This window comes from Bos grunniens, chromosome 19, assembly GCF_055505025.1.
Source record: "Bos grunniens cultivar Pamir isolate PY7600 chromosome 19, Bosgru_T2T1.0, whole genome shotgun sequence".
NCBI lineage: Eukaryota > Metazoa > Chordata > Mammalia > Artiodactyla > Bovidae > Bos > Bos grunniens.
This window is the reverse complement of record NC_141183.1, coordinates 20,636,309-20,657,610: the sequence shown is the minus strand read 5'-3', so window position 1 is coordinate 20,657,610 and position 21,302 is coordinate 20,636,309. Positions and strand designations below refer to the sequence as shown.

Here is a 21,302-nt window from a genome sequence, read left to right as displayed (position 1 = left end):
CAGTCCATACTAAAGATCAGCCCTGGGTGTTCATTGGAAGGATTGATGCTGAAGCTGAAACTGCAATACTTTGGCCACCTCATGTGAAGAGTTGACTCACTGGAAAAGACCCTGATGCTTGGAGGGATTGGGGGCAGGAGGAGAAGGGGACGACAGAGAATGAGATGGCTGGATGGCATCACCAACTCGATGGACATGAGTTTGAGTGAACTCCGGGAGTTGGTGATGGACAGGGAGGCCTGGCGTGCTGTGATTCATGGGGTCGCAAAGAGTCGGACATGACTGAGTGACTGAACTGAACCACTTAATTTAGGAAATTCCCTCAAGTCAGTATTTTAAACTAGGATGAATATTTTATTACTTTATTACTTTATAGCTATCTTTTTTTTTAAAGACCAGATAATTACTTAGCTGGATCATCTATCTTCTCGCTAGACTTAGTTTCCAAAGATTTTGAGCTGTTTCTGGAAACTAAATCTGTAAGTAAAGGATAAAGGTTTACCATTATTAAGGATATTCAGAATAATACACTGTAGGCTCTCAAAGAAATTCCAAGAGAGAAGTTTTTATTTTAACTGAATCTGATACTGCGTGTCTATGCTCAATGTGACCTATACAGGATTCCAGGATGACTACTCTGGGGAGGGCAATGCCCTTTTTATTGTTTTTAATTTTCATGTATCGATTTACTTTTGGCTGTGCTGAGGTCTTCACTGCTGTGCGGGCTTTCTCTAGCTGTGGTGAGCAGGGGCTACTCTCTAGTTGTGGTGCACAGACTTCTCATCACGGGGGCTTCTCATGCTGCAGATGACAAGACGCAGGGCATGAGGGCTTAGGCAGCTCCAGCATGTGGGCTCTGTAGTTCTGGCTCCCAGGCTGAAGAGTAGCAGAGCATGGGCTGAGTTGCTCCTTGGCACGTGGGATCTTCCTGGATCAGAGATTGAATCTGTGTCTCCTGCACTGGCAGGCAGATTCTTTACCACCGAACCACCAGGGAAGCCCCGGCAATGCCCTTTTGAGTTATATAAAAAGCATGAACTGTGGAGTTAGACCAGAGCTTCAATTTCATCATTGCCACACCACTGACATAGTAACAAACTTTAGGCAAAATATGTAACTTTTATAACCTATACTTTATCCACCTCAGGATGTTGTTATAAACATGAAAATAAGATCATATATGTTAAGGGTTAGCACAGTACTTTGACACATAGGAAGGAATTAATACATATTATGGAAAAAATAAATCAGATAAAGTCTATTTATTTTTTGTTTGTTTAAATGGAACTTTTTGGGCATTCAGTTCTATGCATTTTAAATATTTATGTTTATTTGTTTTGGCTGTGCCACATCTTAGTTGCAGAGTATGAACTCTTAGTTGCAGTATATGTGATCTAGTTCCCTGATCAGGGATCAAATCTGGGTCCCCTGGATTGGGAACACAGTCTTAACCACTGGACCACCAGGAAAGCGCTATTTATTTTTTTGCTATTACCATGTGGCACATTTTCCAGATTTTTACCCAATGGCACTCTCTATCATCTTTCCTTCTATTATCCCACTAAAGATAGTTCCAGAACCACCTGGCTGTATAATCTCATTTTAATTGGTAGCAGAAATTTTATCAAGGTATTTTATTCTTTACCTAAGTTCACCCTATCGTGTGAAAGTAGCTCAGTTGTGTCCGACTCTTTGCGATCCCAAGGACTATACAGTTCATGGAATTCTCCAGCCAGAATACTGCAGTAGGTAGCTGTTCCCTTCTCCAGGGGATTTTCCCAACTCAGGGATCGAACCCAGGTCTCTCACATGGCAGGGAGCTGAGCCACCAAGGAAGCCCAAGAATACTGGAGTGGGTAGCCTATTATTGCTTTTTCAGCGGATCTACCAGACCCAGGAATCAAACCAGGGTCTTCTGCATTACAAGTGGATTCTTTAGCAGCTGAGCTACCAGGGAAGCCCCACCCTATTGTGTAGAAAGCAAAACTATGTCTTTGACAAGTCCAACTCAACCTATTCCCTTCTAGCTCTCAGTGGGCTGCCTCCCCACATAAATGCAGAATGCACACTGCTACATGAGGTCTGTCCGCCAGCAAGGGTCCATCTGGCTGATTACCTCACATAAGATATGAGCACCTTCATGTGTTGTTCCTCCTACATTTATATGCAGTTAAAGGGAGACAGCAAAGATAGTGTCTCGTGCACACACATACAGCTCCAAGTCAAACAAAGCAGTTTCAGACTCTGAAATCTGAGTAGACGATGTTTAGAGCAAAAAAGCCTTCAATGTTCTTCACACCTCGCTCCATGAAACTAACTTCACAGTGCTACTGCTGCAAAATCAGGGCGCTCCTTACAAGCAGAAGTCATGTCTCATCTACACTTTGTGACCCTCAGGGTGTTATATACCAGCCCAAGTGGTTTGTGTTCTCTGGGGCAGAAAGCCCAAGGACCATTTCCTGCTCAGATTTCCACCAATTTCAACCATGGCAGAAGAATTTAAAACGTACCAGCAGAAGGAAGCAGTCTGTGCCACACGGTTCTGGCTCAATCTTGATTTCTTTGTTCTTGCGTTTATACACATTAGGGGTGGCATGGAAAGCTGGAAAACATAAAACTGTCCTGTTTGCAATGGCTCATCTGCTAGACAGGAGGAGGAGGAACAAATCTGAATTAGGGAGCCACTGGAGGAGAATTTAGATGTAAACAGCTATCATCAAGGTGAATCAAGCGGAATCATTTCTGACATCAACACAATTCTTCCAAAGCTAGAGGAAACTCGGGACAACTGTGTTGCTGGTTAATCTGTCCTCATCGTGTGAAGCACACCACACTGTAACTACACAAGAGGAAAGAGAACTGGCCCTTTGTAAAACCATTATCGGATCAGAAGCCAGGAATTCCATTGGAGAAATTAAAAATAAAGAGAATGAAATGGTGGCTGGGGATGGAAAACAGGAGAGCATTTCAGAGCAGCCCACTCACGGTGAAGGAAGCAGTCGTATTTGAAGCAGCGCCGGCAGAAGAGTGTGTGGAAGGAGTGCAGAGACTGTTCCCGCTGCACAGACTTGGCGTTGGGGCCGTCGATGTTGGGTGTGCACTGCGGGGGGAGCGCATTGGGGTCTGACATCTCTGTGAGCTCTCGGTACCTGGTTCGGAAAAGAGAGGTAAGAGTGCCTTCCAAGGGAATGTCTCCATTGAGAAAATGCAGACTGATATGGGCAACTCTACTCAGTGCTCTATAATAGCCTACACAGGAAAAGAATCTAAACAAAAACAAAAAAGACTGAATACATGTATATGTGGGCTTCCCTGGTGGCTCAGTGACAAAAGAACCGGACTGCCAATGCAGGAGTCACGGGTTTCATGGGTTTGATGCCTGGGTTGGGAAGATCCTCTAGAGAATGAAATGGCACCCCACTCCAGTATTCCTGCCTGGAGAATTCCATGGACAGAGGAGCCTGGTGGGCAACAGTCCATGGGGGTCACACAGAGTCTGACACAACATAGCGACTAAACAACAGATGTGGATGTGTAACTGATCCACTTTGCTAAAACGAACATATTATAAATCGAATATACTCCAATAAAAAATTTTTAATTAAAAACAAAAAAGAAAATGCAGACTGAATACTGACAGTTATCCAGAAATGGTCTGCCAAGGGAGAAAAGGGATGATGCGTATTTTTTTTCAATAGGTCTTTATGTATAAGCAGGTAGGTTCAGCATTGTAATGATGCCAGGCCTGGTATGTGTATATATGAAAGTAAGGGAAGGGAAATATTTTCTAAGTATGGTGCTGGAATAACTCTCCAGTAAAGTGGCAAAACCTTAAAACTTCTCTGCCCAGATTTACGCAAAAGCCAGCAAACGATGACCTTTAACGTGGGAATGGGCATTTAGAGGTAATCAGAAGTGTAGGCAAATCAAAATGCACTTACCAAAAATGAGACTTTTTATAACCCAAAAAAAGCCTGTATGCAAGTTTTGCCTGAGTGGTCTACATGGCCTGCGGGGGGCAGCCATCCTACCTCTCCTTCATGTCGTCTGGGACACCGTTCTCAGGGAACATCGAGGCGATCGCACTGAAGATCATGTCGTTTGGGAATTGTTTCTTGGAACTCTTTTTGCTGCCTGGATTGGAAACGATACACAAACAAAGCTAGTTGATCATCTTGTACTTTTGTCATGGCATTCTGATTAGAGCTGCTTTTTAACTCAACCATTGACTATGTCAGAATACAGAAAGAAGGTCAGTGCTACCTGGACCTATCTAACAGGCTACTGGTAGCTAAGGAGATCAGAGCCATCTACATATTAACAACAAAATCCACAGTCCAGGGGAATTCCATGGTGGCCCAGTGGTTAAGACTCTGAGCTTTCACTGCCGAGGGCCTGGATTCAATCCCTGATTGGAGAACTAAGATCCCACAAGACTCATGGTATGGCCAAAAAAAAAAAAAATCTACAGTGTAAGACAGAATCTGGAAGTGAAAATAGAAGTTTTTATGGAGAGACCCGAGTATAGAAGTACCTACCATAATGTCAATGCCAAAGAACAAGATGGAAAACAAAAACAAAAAACAAAGAACAAGATGGATACTGTAAATTTGTTATAAGAAGAGAAGACACTTTGTGTCTAGACATATGGTATAATTAAATAACAAAGTACAATTAAATATGAAATTAATTAAATATTGTCTAACATGGGAAAATGCTCATGATGTAAGATTAAATAATAAGGGGTATAAAATTATCTGTGTGTATATACACATATGTGGTATGATACTAACTTCACCTACCATATATATATATGTTGATTTACTTAGGTACTTTTTAAAAACTGAGATAAAATACACATAATACATTTCAGGTGTACATGTGTATATTTTTATATATACATTTTTTAAGTTTAGAAGGAAATATTAATACTAAAAAAACTACTTCTAGGTAGCAAGATAATAGGGTAATTTTACTTTATTCTTTATAACTTGCCATATTTTTCAAACACATTATTTTTTATAATTAGAAATAAACAATGATTACTGTCTAAAGTTCTCCTAGTTTTTTCTTCAGCTAAATCACAGCTATCTTAAACCATCAATCAGTAAACACATTCTCCTTTTAAGTGGACCAGTGAGAAGTGCCAACAGCCTTTAATAAGAAATAAACCTATCTTTTGCTTTCTTCCCTTTCCCTGTCACCCCAGGTGGAATAAGGAGGTCATGCTCTTCACCTTCAATAGCATGTCGTTTCCTCTTTCTTGTTACTGGCAGATCCTCTTTGCTGTCATCTTGCTTTCCATCTGAGGTGTCGTTGTGCCCTTCTTCATCTTCATCCGAGTATTGATTCAGAGCATCTACCAACTCCAGGAAAACAGCATCACTGATCAGGACAGAGCCAGGAATCATCTCTGAAATATAAGAATTAGATGGATGAGCGGTGATCATTTCATACTCCATTAGTCCTCCTCAGAAGGTTTTCCTGTATTCACTTTTGAGACTCAAGATAATATATGTACATTTTTATGAGGACAACCAGGGAGTTACAATAATTTGACTGGTTCTTAAAATTGCAACGGTTCAGCTGGCTAGAGTGGGAAATCCAGTTATGGACTTTATTTTTACGGGGGTTTTCACTGCCTCAGTAATAGATCAACCTGTATTTACGGTTCAAAATATCACAAAAGTGGGCCAACAATACAAATAGGACAGAGAAAAAAATGATGAAAATGTACTTGGTTTTGCAAGTGATGGGTCAGTAGTAACATCGTTGACTCAAAAGACAATATACTTTAAAAAAAAAATCATACTACATGGGGTTAAACTATTAATACAACTTAGGATAAAGCCTCAGAACACTAGAGGGCACCGTGTATAAACAATGCATTTCAATGGCATCACAACAGCATCTTTTGACAACACAATAGTCAAAAGAGCAGGCTGAAGCCACTGGTTTGCAATCTATGAAGAGTTTTCCCCTATCTTTCCCCTTCTTACATACTAACAACTTTTTCTAAAACTAAAACTAAATACAAATGACTTGCTTTTGAAATCATACACAAGTTCCTTTGCCCTTGTCCTCTGAAGTAAAAGGTTTTTGCTTTAGTCTCCCGGGTCTTCCCTAAGTCACAAAAAGGTTGGCTCCAGAGGTAATGATTAAGAAATGTGAAGACATAGAAACAAAGAAAAGCTGTTGGGCCAGGAAACTGGTAACAATTTAGACTATAAATCTGCAACACAGCAGAATCACTGTACTCCCAGTTCCCCAAAAGAAAGATAAAGGCCTGACACACATTCCTAAGTTGTTTTATAAGAAGCAGACCTCCCACCAGACAAAAACTGCTGACCGCAAGCATGAAGACCCTAGACTGGTTGAAACCAGAAGGTTGATGAGGCTTGAAACTTCACCCAGATGCCAACCAATCCAAGAAGTGGGCACAACTGATCATACACCCTGCAGTTCTCTCCCTCACACTGCCTTTTAAATCCTTCCCCTGAAAGCCATTAGGTAGTTCTGGTCCTTTGAGCTTGAGCTGCCCCTTCTCCGTGCTTGGCGCCCTACAATAAAGACTGTACTTTCCTTCACCACCACCTGGTGTCAATAGATTGGCTTTATCGCACTCAAGTGAGCAGACCCAAGTTTGGTTTGGTAACACTTTTAGGAAAGTCAGAATATTCTTGCCAACTTCTGGGAGATTCAGGAGTATTTGGATCTAAGAAGAGAGGTTATGCTCATTGCCAGTATCACAGAAAGGGAAACAAAGAACAAAATAGCCTTGGATGGATTTATGGTAGACTTCTAAGACCAAACTTATTTATTCACTAAATTTTCTCTCCACCCACTAGAGAGAAAATCATATTACTATATAACCATTACATTACTATACAATCCTTTTATGTCTCAACTCTTTTTTTTTTTGGCCATGCTGCATGACTTGTAGGATCTTAGTCTCCTAACCAGGGACTGAACCCCGGGACCCTGGAGATGACTGTGTGGCCTCCTAACCACTGGACCACCAGGGAATTCCTCCAAATCCTCTTAAAATTTAACTGGGGTTATTTGTAATATAAAATGTTTACTTCCAGCCATGTGGTGACATGGAAATAGTCTTCAGTGTATACATCACGAGGCAGCAGATAAAAGCAAGCTAATGATACACATGAACCAAGAGGCACATCCTAATACAGTCCTCTCCTTAGGAGCCCAGCGCCACTACCTTCTTCACCGTGGACTTTGCCATCGTAGTTATTGATCAGTTCCTCAATGAAAGTCTCATCTTCCTCTTTCACCTCATCTCCCATGTAGGGGATATTGCACAAAACTGTCTCATCTTCCACCTGAAATCAAACCAAATGTTTGTTTGCTGTGCATCTCCTCCGTCCTGTTTTTTTTTTTTTTTCTCTTTCCTGTTTAATGGAACCTGTGTGTGCTGAACCATTTTTGCTGCTGTAAAGCTCCTAAAAATGCCTTTGGTTACAAAGTTCACTACATTTTAAAGACCAGTCATTTTGGCAACAAAGCCTCAAATGGGAGTCATGCTACTCTTGGAAGAAAAAAAAGTCAGCTTTACTACCTGAGGATATTAACTACCAAATGTTAAGCTGGATGTTAAAAATATTCCCACCAACACCTAAAATCTGACAACACATTTCTTTCTCATAGTGATTCCATCTATTATGTCATTTAATCCACTAAACATTGTGAAATTGGTACAAATATCACATAGACAGATGAAAAGGAAGACTTTCAAGAATATAAACTACAACATAACTGCAGTAATTAAAACAGAAATTGGCAACCATAAAATATTTGTATATTCTATTATACAGACTAAGATTAACCTCCCATAAACATAATAAAAATTCTTATTACAACTGATATCACTCACCCTCAGTGAGAACCTAAAGTCAATTACAGAATGAGCTATGTATATTTTCTGGCAATAAACAATATGAATGGATTTTGTTTTGTGGTTCAGCAGAAAACAGTCATTTTCAGTTCTATAGCTATCAAGTAGAGTTACTCTGAAGTTTTCTTCTAAGAGATGATTTCCTTCTGTTAACCTATATCCTATTCCAGTCAGCAGAACTGCTATCTGTCACCAGACACAATAAGCGATGGCAGTATTTAGCAGCCTGATTATCAGAACCACAAATAATCCTGGCAGGAGTCAGCATAAAGCCCCAGATGAAAGGACTGGAGATCCACGTGTGCCTCTGCTATCTCAGTTGCTTTCACAGCATCTTGCCTTTAGGGGATTAAGAAAGGATTGCTCCATCAGCAGGGAGCTGTCAACCTGCTAAAGCCTGAAGTGTCTGATTTAGAATACATTTAACTGCACGCAATGTTATAAAATTGGACCAAGGTAGTAAAGGAAAGCTGGACTCTTGCCCAATCTGTTTCATTCAAAAACGAAACAGCATCAATTCTGAAGTACACTCCAGAGAACGCAAAAGCTAACAAGTTAGAACAATTTGCTATATGTGTTTTTCAGAGTCAGTAAATCACAAAAACATTCTGCCCTGCATGTCCAAGCTTTGTTAAGTATATTCTGACAATCTTTCCCCTGAGAGGAGTGCCAGCATTTCAATGTTAAAAAAAGAAAAAAATCATTCCATTTAAACAATCACCATAGTACTTTCAATACATACCATGAAGTTCTGCTGGAGAGGGGACCACGAGTACATGATGGGAACCAAGGCAACTGTGTTCAGAGACCTCATTAACATGTGCTGGCTTGCAAATCCCGGGAAAATGCTCTCTATGGTACACTGAAATACAAGCAATGACATGGAGAGGGAAGGCAGGTCCACAACCCAAGAGAGAATGGGAGTTTCCTTCCAAAATTATCCCAGTAGCCTTCTAATTCTTACAAGTGACTAAGTTGAGGATTTTGTAACATCGAGCTCCTAAAAGGAATCCCTCAGTTGTAAACCTGTGGGAAGCAGGAACTGTCTATTGCCCTTGGCCTCCCATATTCAACTGTTGTTTATCTCCATCTAAAACTGTTGATCTCTTTGGGCTGTACCTGACAGCAAAGAGCCTCTGAGTGTCCTAGGAGATGAGAACGAAGACAAGGAAGTTTTCCTGAAGACCTAAACTTTGCAGTGGACTTCAGCTTAGCTGCAGAGCTGATGGGGACACTACAGGGGGAAGCCAAGTGGTACAGAGATTATGGTCACCGTTTGCTTTGGGAAAGAAAAGTGCCCTTCATAAACTATCTGTTTTTTATATTTTAGAAACATCATCTCTATAAGAAACTAACAGAGTGATTTTTTTAGTTTACAAAAAGGATGTCCCGTTGACCATATTGGTCAATTACCCACAGCATTCCTTTTCCAACTTCAAAATAGCTGAGGTACCAAAAAAGCCACAAAAGAGGCTGCTTTGAAGCTTGTATACAGAGCCCAGGAAAGTAGACAGCAAATGTCTTATTTTTCTAGGTAAAACTCATGATTAAACTCATTAGCTGAAAAGAACAAAAGGCAAAACCGTTATTCTTTTTTTTTCAATAATACAATTTGGTAATGAGTCTGATGTCCTTTTGATTTTATTTATTTATTCTCAGGCTGCAGCCTGGAATATACAGGATCTTAGTTCCCTGAGCAGGGATTGAACTTGTGCCCCTTGCATTGGAAGTGTGGGGTTTTAATGGCTGGACCACCAGGAAGTTCCACAGTTATTCTTTAAGTTTCAGGTTCACCATCCCAGTTATTCAAAGATGACTACAGTAATTGCATCCATTGTCTTTATTTTCTAATAATAATAAGTGTGACCCCATGGACTGCAGGCCACCAGGCTCCCCTGTCCATGGACTTTCTCCAGGAAAGAATACTGTGTGTGTGTGTGTGAAGTCGCTCAGTCATGTCCGACTCTTTGCAACCCTGTGGACTGTAGCCCACCAGGCTCCTCTGTCCATGAGATTCTCCAAGCAAGAATACTGGAGTGGGTTGCCATTTCCTTCTCCAGGGGATCTTCCTAACCTAGGGATTGAACCCACTTCTCCTGCATTGCAGGTGGATTCTTTACCATCTGAGCCACCAGGGAAGCCCAATAAGCCAGAGATACAGAAAAGAAAAGAAAAAAAAAAAATCCTTAAATCCAAGGAAAAGAGAAAGGCCAAGCTTAGACACTGGAAGTACCTTTTTGAGAAAAGGATGCCCACTCACAGGCTTCATTAACTGAACAGGTTGGACACGAAGCTTCTTCCATTCTTCATTGAGGATCTGGGTTTTTTCTTGAACTTTTGCAAAATTTGCTACATAGAGAGCCTAGCAGAGCCAAGGAAAAACTTGTTAGGATTTTAAGAGAAGAGTTAAAAGATAAAAATAAAAAATCCAACCCCTCCATATTGAATCAATTTATAGCCTTTCACTTGTGAAGTATTTCTACCTTTGCACCCATATTCGCCTGAAGCCGTTTAAGCTGCCGAAGTCGCATGTATTCAGACTTAACTTTCCTCTTCCAATAAGTGATACATTTGGACGTCGGGGGATTTGGTATATCCATTTTGCTGTAATCTAAGAGAGACAGAGATGACAAATGGCATTTTACTTCTTGGAAATGACACATTCCTCAAATTCAAATAAACATGGTCAGTTATGCTTTCATTCCCATTACATTTATTCACAAAAACAAGATTTGTGTAAAGAACACAAATCTATGAGTTCAATGGAAAGTTCCAATTAAGAAAAGATTTCATATCAGCAATGCCTGGTCTGATTACCTAAAAGCTTAGCCACTGTCCTCTGTGGTAACTTGCTTTTAATTTAGCTCTCACTTTCACAGATATTTAGAAACTTGGATTACTTGCAATTTTGGAAGCCTGTTTACTACTTTGATTAAGAGAAATGTTTAGCAGGAACCAAGTTAATATCAAGAGCTTCATGGAAAGATTCACCCACACAAGAAAACTATACCTGCCAAATTGCCTAAATCTACCAGATGTCTAGCAATTAAGGTCGAATATGACAACATAATCTCATCTCCAAGTCACCGGCATGACACATGGAAATACATAACACTGCCAATCACTGGGGGTTCTTTTTGAGGCGCTTGAATTAAAGTTCAGTTTTAAAGAAGTACTTATTGGACCACGCTCTACCTACCTCATAGAACACAAGGTGAAGGGTAGGGTTTTACAATTGGCTTCTGTTCTTCAGAGGAATGCCAAGACACAAAGGCAAAATAAATGTTGAGCTTTTCAAAAGAGAACAGACAGTCATTCCAAGTCAGTGGAGCATAGTCAGATCCTCAGAAGGATGTTCCCCCCAAAACTATGAAGACTTTAAAGTCTCTGCTACCACAGTATTTGCATGGAAATCAGATCCTAATAATACTTGATGCCATTTGAGAAGGGAGCTTTATTTTATTAAATTCTATCTTTCCAGGCATACACACAAATATATTCTCACAATTACCAAGTGCACTTTTCTGCTTTTCTGCACCAATTTCTAGGCTCAGCCACCAGGCCCATCAATTACTTTAGAGAAAGAACAAATACTAAGTATATGTAAAAATTCAATAAAATCTACAAATTTTTATTCTATATCGGCTACTTAGGTTCCTGGAGAACTAATTCTATTATTTCGCCTAACATACTAAATTTCTAAAAACATTATGAGGAGCTATAAATGAAAGTTGCTCTGCTGCTGCTGCTAAGTCGCTTCAGTTGTGTCTGACTCTGTGCAACCCCATAGATGGCAGCCCACTAGGCTCCCCTGTCCCTGGGATTCTCCAGGCAAGAACACTAGAGTGGGTTGCCATTTCCTTCTCCAATGCATGAAAGTGAAAAGTGAAAGTGAAGTCGCTCTGTCATGTCCGACTCTTAGCGACCCCATGGACTGCAGCCCACCAGGCTCCTCCATCCATGGGATTTTCCAGGCAAGAGTGCTGGAGTGGGGTGCCATCACCTTCTCCGAAAGTTGCTCAGTCGTGTCCAACTCTTTGGGACCCCATGACTACACAGTCCATGGAATCCTCCAGGCCAGAATACTAGAATACTGGAGTGGGTAGTCATTCCCTTCTCCAGGGGATCCTCCCAACCCAGGAATTGAACCCAGGTCTCCCACATTGCAGGTAGATTCTTTACTAGCTGAGCTACGAGGGAAGCCCAAGAATACTGGAGTGGGTAGCCTATCCTTCTTCAGAAGATCTTGCCAACTCAGGAATCAAACTGGGGTCTTCTGCATTGCAGGCATATTCTTCACCAGCTGAGCTACCAGGGAAGCCCCTAGAAGGAGCTATGAAGAGTCAAAATTTGAAACAGAAACTAAAGTTTAGAAGCATGTGAAAATTACCTGTTTTCACCCATAAGAAATAATAGCATAGACAAGAAAACAGCAAAATTCAACCCAAGGTCACACATATGCCATTGATTAGATCATTACTATAATACCTCATTCAACTGGACTTTAAGAGGACTATATGGGAATGTTTCATTTGAAGAATCAAATGGATGGGTATAATGCTATATTAAACTCAGAGGATACATCAAGGAAGGACAGGGCTTCCCTGGTGGTCCAGTGGTTAAGAACCTGCCTGCCAATGCAGGGAACATGGGTTCAATCCCTGGCCCAGAATATTCCACATGACACGTGGCAACTAAGCCCATGTGTCACAACTTCTGAACCTGGGCCCCAAAACAAGAGAAGTCACTACAGTAAGAAGCCCATGCACCACAGCTAGAGAAAGCCCTTGCACATCAATGAACACCCAGTACAGCCAAGAATAAAAAATAAATTTTTTTAAAAAAGGAAAGACAGAATAGCAAAGAAACAGACAGACTCACTGTGTTCACTCTTAATCACTTGTAATCAACTGATTCAAGCTCTTAAAAGCAATTCTCTGTAAGTTAAATATTATCTCTCTGGGGGAAGGGAATGAAACACCACCATAATCTAAGAACTGGAATCCCAGAAGCTAAGGTGTTGGGTTATTAAAAAAAAAAACTTAAGCAATTCTGAATTTATTTCCTATAAATTACAGCATCTCTCTTTCTCTTATATCTTTTAAGTATGTTTCATTTCTCTATGAAATGGGGGCCAAAAGAGGGACTCTTTCTTAGAATTAAAAAACTATTTAATAACATACACCCCGCTCACATGTAATATTAAGTAGCTGCCCATCTAATTTCTGCCCTGAACAAGCTTAATAATAATTTGCTCCAGGAGATGAAAAAATGGTTCAAATCTAGGATAAAACTGCCTCCCTAAGAAACCTTAGGTTACCCTTTTCAAGACCCAAATGACCCCAAAATTTATTCTGAACTGCAATCCCTCTCCCATTGCTTTTGGAACTCATTTCCTTTTGAAACAGTAAGCTTAAGGCAGGTTGTTCCATCCATTTAAAGCTGGAGACTAGGAGTTCCCTTGCAATTCAGTTGTTAAAACCCTTTGACTACCAAGGGTCTGAGGTTCAATTCTGGTCTCAGAACTAAGATCCCGAAAGCCTCACAGCTGGATTTAAAAAAAAAAAAGCAGACAAAAATAAGGTAAAAATGGAGACCAAGTAATGGAAAAGAATCCACAGCTGCTAGTATGTACGTGTGTTGTAGATTTCTTAGAGGAGACAGCCACAGGAAAACATCAATATTTTTATTGAGAAAATAAAAAAAGGAAGTTACAGGGCTTCCCTGGTGGTTCAGTGGTAAAGAATCTGCCTATCAATGCAGGAGACATAGGTTCGATCCCTGATCCAGGAAGATACCACATGCCAAAGAGCAGCTAAGCCCAAGTGCCACAACTATTGAGCCTGTGCTCTAGAGCCTGGGAGCTGCAACTGCTGAGTTCACGCTCACTGTAGAGCCTGTGATCCACAAGAGAAACCACAGCAAGGAGAAGCCTGTGTATCAGAGCTAGAGAGCAGCCCAGGCAACAACGAAGACACAGCACAGCCAAAGATAAATTAATTAATTAATTAAATTCTACATACACAAAAAAGGAATTACAGCTGAAATGTGATCTCTTATAGTCTGTCAAAAGAGATGATAGCAAGCACACCAGAATAGTCTAATGATCAATGGCACTATTTCTAATTTTACTCAGGTGCTTTATTTGGCCAGAGTAGTACACATATACATGAACATATCATTGGGTTTTATCCAATCATAACATAAAATAAGCCACCCTTCCTTCTTTAACAATTAAAGTGACATTTGAATCTCATGTGATCATGAGCCAATATTTATTTTGCTTGGCTTTTTAACGGGTTTTCAGTATCTCTAAAGTTTATTTGGCAGTTAGTCCCCACAAAGTATATGAGGAAGATGAGACATACTGTTTGGAACAGATAGGTATGATTAAAATAAACAACTGAAGCACAGCCAAGATGGGTTCCCATAGCACTCGAACACTAACAACTATCACTTCAAAGATTAAAAAAAAAAAAAAGCAAGCAAACAAAAAACTCAGCATTCACTAGAACAGATTAGGAGAAATGGGTTTATTCATCTTAGGCAAAAGAAGTGCCACACAAAAAAATATTTTAAATTTTACTGTATCTGTTATTTAATTACTTACATATGCAAAACACTATTCACATTCCAGTTAAGTACTAAGCTAAGAGCTTTTCATTACATTCACCTATACATTGAAAATAAACTCCAAAACATATGCTATCACAGTTAAGAAGTTTAAAAATAAGTCTTTATATGAATAACGCCTACAATTCGATAATAAGATAGACACCAAATAAAAAGTACGCCAAAACTTTGAACAGATACTCCACCAAAAAAGATATAGAAATGACAAATAAGCCACAGAAAGATGCTATCATTAGTCACTGGGCTTCCCTGGTGGCTCAGGCACTAAAGAATCAACCTGCCAATGCAGGAGACTCAGGTTCCATCCCTGGGTCAGGAAGATACCCTGGAGAAGGAAATGACAACTCACTCCAGTATTCTTGCCTGGGAAATCCTGTGGACAGAGGAGCCTGGCAGGCTATATACCCCAGTCCATGGGGTCCACAAAGAGTTGGACATGACTGCGCAACTCAACAATAATCATTAGTCATCAGGGAAATGCAAATTAAAACCACAGTGACATAACTATTATACAACCACAAAATGGCTAGTATTAAAAAGATTTATAATACCAGTGGTGAAGATGTGGAGCAATACAATCCTCATGTACTGCTGGTGCTAATGCAATATGGTACAACCACTTTGGAAAAGTTTGCCAGTTGTTGTTTTTGCTTTTTAAAAATTATTTGTTTATTTGGCTGAGCTAGGTCTTCATTGCTGTGTGGACTTTTCTCCAGTTGCACTGATCGAGGGCTACTCTAGATGCAGTATTCAGGCTTCTCATTGCAGTGACTTCTCTTGTTGCAGAGCACAGGCTCTAGGGCACTTGGGCTACACTGGTTGTGGCTCCTCAGCTCTAGGGCACAGGTTCAACAGTTGTGGTGCACAGGCTTAGTTGCTCCTTGGCGTGTAGCTTCTTTTCAGAGCAGGAATCAAACCCATGTCTCCTGCACTGGCAGGCATTTTCTTTACCACTGAGCCACCAGAGAAGCCCATTTCCTTTTTTTTCGTTTTTTGGCCATGTCACAGCACATGTGGGATCTTAGTTCCCTGACCAGGGGTTGACTTGCATTGGAAGCATGGAGTCTTAACCACTGGACTACCAGGGAAGTCCCCTTTTTAAAAATGTTAATGTGTACTTACTACACAACCTGGCCTACAATTTCTAATTATTTATCGGAGAGAAATGAAAATATACATCCCCATAAAGACCTGTACACAAATGTGCAAAGCGTCTTTATTCATAATAGCCACAAAGTGGAAACAATACAAATATCTATGGATTAGTGAATGTATACAAAGTACAGTGTATACATACAATGGAATACTACTCTCCAATAATAAGGAACGGACAGTTCCTATATATGCAGATGTATTGCAAACAGTTCCTATATATTGCAAAAGCCTTATGTTACGTGAAAGAAATCAGACACAAAAATTGTATACTTTGACTCCACTTATATGACTAGAATAGAAAGGAATTACATGAAAAGAAGCATAAGGGACATTTTTGAGGTGATAAAAATACCTTGGCTGTGGTGATGGTTATATGACTATGAACTTTTTTTTAGTGCAGTTTTAAAAAAGACGTATTTGTGGCTGTGCTGGATCTTCTGGGTCATGTGGCTTTCTCTAGTTGTGGAGAGCAGGGTCTACTCTAGCTGTGGTACTCGGGCTTCTTATTGTGGTAGCTTCTCTTGCAGAGTACCAGCTCTAGAGTGCTGGCTCAGTAGTAGTAGTGCACAGGCTTGGTTGCCATGCAGAATGTGGGATCTTCCTAGAGCAGGGATTGAACCCGGGTCCCCAGCACTGGCAGGCAGATAATCTTGAACCACCAGGTAAGCCCTAACTATGTACTTTTATGAAAACTCACTGAACCTCTGGGCTGTACATATAGAAAAAAAGTCACTAACAAGAAGTTGTGACCCTGAATTCTTAATTTAAAATAAAATTATAGCATTAACATTTTCTAGTGTTCCTTTATTAAGAGAATCAGGTTGTGTGTATTTGAGACAACAGTGACAAAAATCAAAGCAGAATTAGCTTTTATGAGACCCAAGGAAAATGCTGGCTCTTAGCATGTACAACACTGATTCAGACGAGTTAAAGGAAACTCCTAAAAGGCTACAGCTCTACCGTGACTGGTTCTGAATTACAGGAGCACAAGGCTTAATGTTTTCTGTCTAATGGGAATTTCCTGGCAGGCCAGGGGTCAGGACTCCATGCTCTCACTGCTGAGAACCTGGGCTCGATCCCTAGTCAGGGAACTAAAATCCCATAAGCCTTGAACCTTGGCTAGGAAAAAAAAAAAAAAGTATGTAGACTGCTCATTATCATTAATAAAACAAGACTTTTCAATTATTCCATTCTGAATCAAAATATTAGGGCTACTATGTCTGAGAACATAACACATCAGAGGCACTAAACTCTACCTCATTAAGGAACTCTTGACTTCAAGGTCTGGAGTGATGAAATCCCAAATGATAAGACAGTTGGACTAAAGATGTTGGGTAAGAGCTCAATACACAGTTTGGTCAAATTAAAAACAAGCAAAACTAGGCATTTTCTGAAATGGAGGTATTCTCTAAAAGCAATTTTTCCCTTAAAACCCTCTCCCTCAATCCTAATCTAATTCTCTTTACCCTTCTCTACATATTTTCATTTTTAAATGTGTTATCTTTTAGATTCCACATATAAAAGAAAACAAACAGTATTCATCTTCTACTGTCTGACTTATTTCAAGAAGCATAATATCCTCCAAGTCTATCCACGTTGTTGTTAAGTTGCAAAATATTTTGTGTGTGTCACATTTTTATTCATTCATCTGTTGATGGGCACTTAGGTTGTTTCTATATCTTGGGTATTGTAAATAATGCTGCTTTGAATATTGGGGTGCATATATCTTTTTGAATTACAGTTTTCATTTTCTTCAGCTAAATACCCAGAAGTGGACTTGATGGATTGTATGGCAGTTTTTAAAAAATTTTTAAGGAATCTCCACTGTTTTCCATAGTGGCTGTACCAATTCACATTACCACCAACAGTGCAGCAAGGTTCCCTTTTCTTCACATCCTCACCAGCATTTGTTATCTCTTGTCTTTTTTAATAACAGCCATTTCAACAGGTGTGAAGTGATATCTTATTGTGGTTTTCATTTGCATTTCCCTGTTGATTAGTGATGAAGAGTAGCTTTTCATGTGCCTGTTGGTGATCAGTGTGTCTTTTTTGGAATACCTATTCAGACCCTCTGCCTTGTTTTTTTTCTTTTTTCTCTGCAGTTTAACTGTCTGATGTAGAAATGTAAAGTGTTTTTCAGTTCAGTTCAGTTGCTCAGTCATGTCCGATTCTTTGCGACCCCATGGACTGCAGCATGCCAGGGTTCCCTGTCCATCACAACTCCCGGAGCTTGCTGAAACTCATGTCCATTGAGTCAGCGACACCATCCAACCATCTCGGCCTCTGTCGTCCCCTTCTCCTCCTGCCTTCAATCTTTCCCAGCTATCAGGGTCTTTTCCAATGAGTCAGCTCTTCGCATCAGATGGCCAAAGTGGCTAAAACACTTGCCTCAAATCTTTTTTGGCAAGTAGCTAATTAACTAAGCATAAACTTAAAAATATATATATATTTACTTACTTGGCTCTGCCAGGTCTTAGCTGGAGCATACAGGATCTTTAGTTACAGCAGGTGGAATCTAGTTCCCTGACCAGGGATCAAAAGGCCCTGGCACTGGGAGTGCAGTCTTAGCCACTGGACCACCAGGCAAGTCCAACAATGTATACATTGTTTAAAAAGTTTTTAAACTTGAGTATACACATGAAAAACATAAACTTAGTGAAATAAACTGTTACCTGTTTCACATAAGGCACAAACCAAGGGTGGGAACTGTTACCTAGAGAACTAAGAAGGCCAGATTTCAGATCTCAAGAATTAAAAAGCTAAATATAATATTTTAAATAGCTTTTTAAAGGCATGCTAATTCAAAGGCAAGTATAAGTGAAACAAGTCTAACTACATTTCCTCACAAAAGTCTTCTTGGGCATAAAATTTCACTTTTAACCCTAGGCGCCTTCTTCTAGTGCTGTTTCAAAGAGAACTAAAGTAACAGCACTTCCACTTCAGCAAGTTTGAAAACTACCTTGGCATCCAGTTCCATGACTGGCCTATGAGTAGTCTGTCAGTTCTTCCACTACCTGGATGCAGATCTTCCAACTGCCAGTCCCAGGGATCTTCCCACTGCCAGTCCCAGGGATCTTCCCACTATTTCTTTATTCCACAAACATGTATTGAGGGGACTTCCCTGGAGGTCCAGTGGTTAGGAATTCATCTTCCAGGGAAGAGGGTGCAGGTTTCATCCCTGGTAAAGGAACTAAGATCCCACATGCTGGCAGGAGTGGAGGCAACGAAAGAGTGCTGCAGCTAAGATGCGATGCAGCCAGAAATAAACTGATAACTAACTTTTAAAAAGATCTATTGCTCACCTACTGTGTGCCTGGCACTGTTTTTGCATTCAAAGTGCATCAGTGAATAAAACAAGCCAACATTTCTCCCCTGGGAGAATTAATTCCCGCTGTCTGTAATACACACACTCAGCATGACAATAGTAGTATTATTAGATCTTTATAGATGATCTTTGCCTCTATTATAAATGTGTGCACTTATGTGTGTGTTTAAAGTACTTTATCTCCTCATACACACTTTCTTCTATGCAATTAAGTAATCTTCTTTTATCAATGCCACCCATTCCAGCTCTAGGGATTCCAAGGCTTAAAATAGACAGGCTCTCACAGAAACCTCTGATAAAGTTGGCACCTTCTAACGCTGGAAACTTCCTTTAAGTTTCTTAAACTTAAAAGAACCCGATGGGGGATTTTTCTCTTCACAGGCATCATGGCAGCAAAGGCGGAAGAGACTCTCACAGTCGTGGCCATCTTCACACGCACCCATGGCTACCTCGGCTCTTAGCCCCATCCTCATCCCTCTAGCTCTGGACTATCGCGATACCTAGGCGACTCCAGCTATAATCCCGTATTTCACCTATGAAAAGCCCACTCTCAATATTTCCACCGGCGGCACTAACACTCTTCCATATCCTTTCCCCTCCCCGCTCCCGAAACAATTTCTCAGTAGTAACTTTTTACCGAAATAAGTTTGCTCCACATTTCCTAACAGGCACGTCCCAAATACACCACCTTGCTTTTGCTTCAAGGCTCTTTCCCTTACATTATTCGATCCCCAAGAGAATTCTGGGGTAGGCAGGGATTGGCGCGAGACCAAATTTGGAGAGAAGCCTCTTACTCAGGGCCAGGACTTGGGGGAGGCGAGAGGAGCACCGAGCGTGAGAACCCGGAGGCACGCGGCACCGCCTGGACCCCGAGAACGAGCGCCCCTTTCCATTCTGCGCCTTAGGACCCTCACTCGCCTCACCCCGTTTTTACTGCCACCGCTTCCTCAACACTCCCCAAAGTCATCGAAAGCTGACCCCCCGCGTCTGGTCCTCAAGTCCCCAGCAGTCCACCTCGCTAAGGGCCCCCGCAGCTGCCACCGCCCACCTCGCCCTCCCCGCGCAGGGGTCCCGCCCACCTGGCCCACCCCGCCCTCCAACGGGATTTCGCGTTCCCGGGCCCGCCCCCGCCGCTCCTCCTCCTGGACACACCGCCCTCCCCGCCGCAGACGCGGTCCTCGCTTGGGGCTCGCTCGGCCAGCTGTCCTCTTTCCCCCAGCTCTCGGAACGGGGAGTGGGAGCTCCGCTAAGCCCAGGCAGGCAGTTGGTGTGTCCCTCCGCTTCCCCCCAGTTCTCTGATCCCTTCGACTCTCCCTCCCTCAGGCTCCCCGGTGGCGAGGCACGGAGGCCCGGCCCCACCGGCGGGCCGGGGCTTGTTTACTCACTCACCCTCCATCCCGAGCCGCAGGGACCCACCGCTAGCACGCCTGCGCGCCGCGGCCCCGCCCCCGCGCCGCGGCCCTGCCCCGCGCCTCCGGGCGCGTGCGCACTGCGCCGCCCGCGCCCCGCTGGCTTCCTTCTTCGCAGGTCTGTGGTTTGGCGCCAGTACCCCAAATTCAGGAGTCTGAGGTGGTGCAACCCGAACCCGAAGATTTCCAAGGCGGCGCTGTCAGGGGACAGGAAGGGCTCTTGAGAAACTTCCTGGAGCCAGTATTGTCCTCTTGAAGACCCAACCAGTGTTGCATCATCCTCACACACTGGTGACATGCCACTTCTCACTTCAGCTTTTCACACCAACCTGCAACCCCTTCATACAGATCTTTGACAGATATCTGATTTACAAATATCCCCAAACACCCGTCTAGGGCTCTTAAGTTATCATTCTTGCTTTATTTACACCAGGCTTCCCTATTTCTGTCAATAGTTTTCCCAGTCACTTAGATTCAAATTAGTTGCCTTGAGTCAAAGTATCCTCTCACAAGATACTTTTAAGTTACACAAGGAAAAAAAGTAACGTTACAGAAGAGAAATCTAGCAGACATCACCTTAACCAAATGATCAAAGTTAATATCACTAATGCTGAGATAATATTTTTACTGCTGCTGCTGCTGCTAAGTCGCTTCAGTCGTGTCCAACTCTGTGCGACCCCATGACGGCAGCCCATCAGGCTCCGCCGTCCCTGGGATTCTCCAGGCAAGAACACTGGAGTGGGTTGCCATTTCCTTCTCCAATGCAAGAAAGTGAAAAGTGAAAGTGAAGTCGCTCAGTCGTGTCCGACTCTTAGCGACCCCATGGACTGGAGCCCACTAGGCTCCTCCGTCCTAAGTACCTCTCAAT

General features: G+C 41.7%; 1 protein-coding gene across 6 annotated transcripts in view; it reads right to left on the bottom strand.

The window, feature by feature from the left end:
- The window catches only part of EZH1 (enhancer of zeste 1 polycomb repressive complex 2 subunit), a 31,545-nt gene extending 11,095 nt beyond the window's left edge, over positions 1 to 20,450 (bottom strand). The window contains exons 1-12 of one of the 6 annotated variants that reach the window (XM_086357596.1): positions 20,415 to 20,450; positions 18,373 to 18,421; positions 18,158 to 18,271; positions 11,112 to 11,202; positions 10,396 to 10,523; positions 10,146 to 10,274; positions 8,655 to 8,774; positions 7,220 to 7,340; positions 5,237 to 5,413; positions 4,032 to 4,134; positions 2,986 to 3,149; positions 2,511 to 2,602 (exon numbers count right to left, since the gene is read on the bottom strand). In XM_086357596.1, coding sequence (XP_086213722.1) covers positions 2,511 to 2,602; positions 2,986 to 3,149; positions 4,032 to 4,134; positions 5,237 to 5,413; positions 7,220 to 7,340; positions 8,655 to 8,774; positions 10,146 to 10,274; positions 10,396 to 10,512 — 1,023 coding nt within the window. In that variant the 5' untranslated portion in view covers positions 10,513 to 10,523; positions 11,112 to 11,202; positions 18,158 to 18,271; positions 18,373 to 18,421; positions 20,415 to 20,450. Of the gene's footprint in view, positions 1 to 2,510; positions 2,603 to 2,985; positions 3,150 to 4,031; positions 4,135 to 5,236; positions 5,414 to 7,219; positions 7,341 to 8,654; positions 8,775 to 10,145; positions 10,275 to 10,395; positions 10,524 to 11,111; positions 11,203 to 12,094; positions 12,247 to 18,157; positions 18,272 to 18,372; positions 18,422 to 19,662; positions 19,738 to 20,177 lie in introns of those variants that run through there. The other 5 variants (XM_086357597.1, XM_086357598.1, XM_086357595.1 and 2 more) reach the window with 5 other exon arrangements.
- Between the last annotated feature and the right edge of the window lie 852 nt (positions 20,451 to 21,302).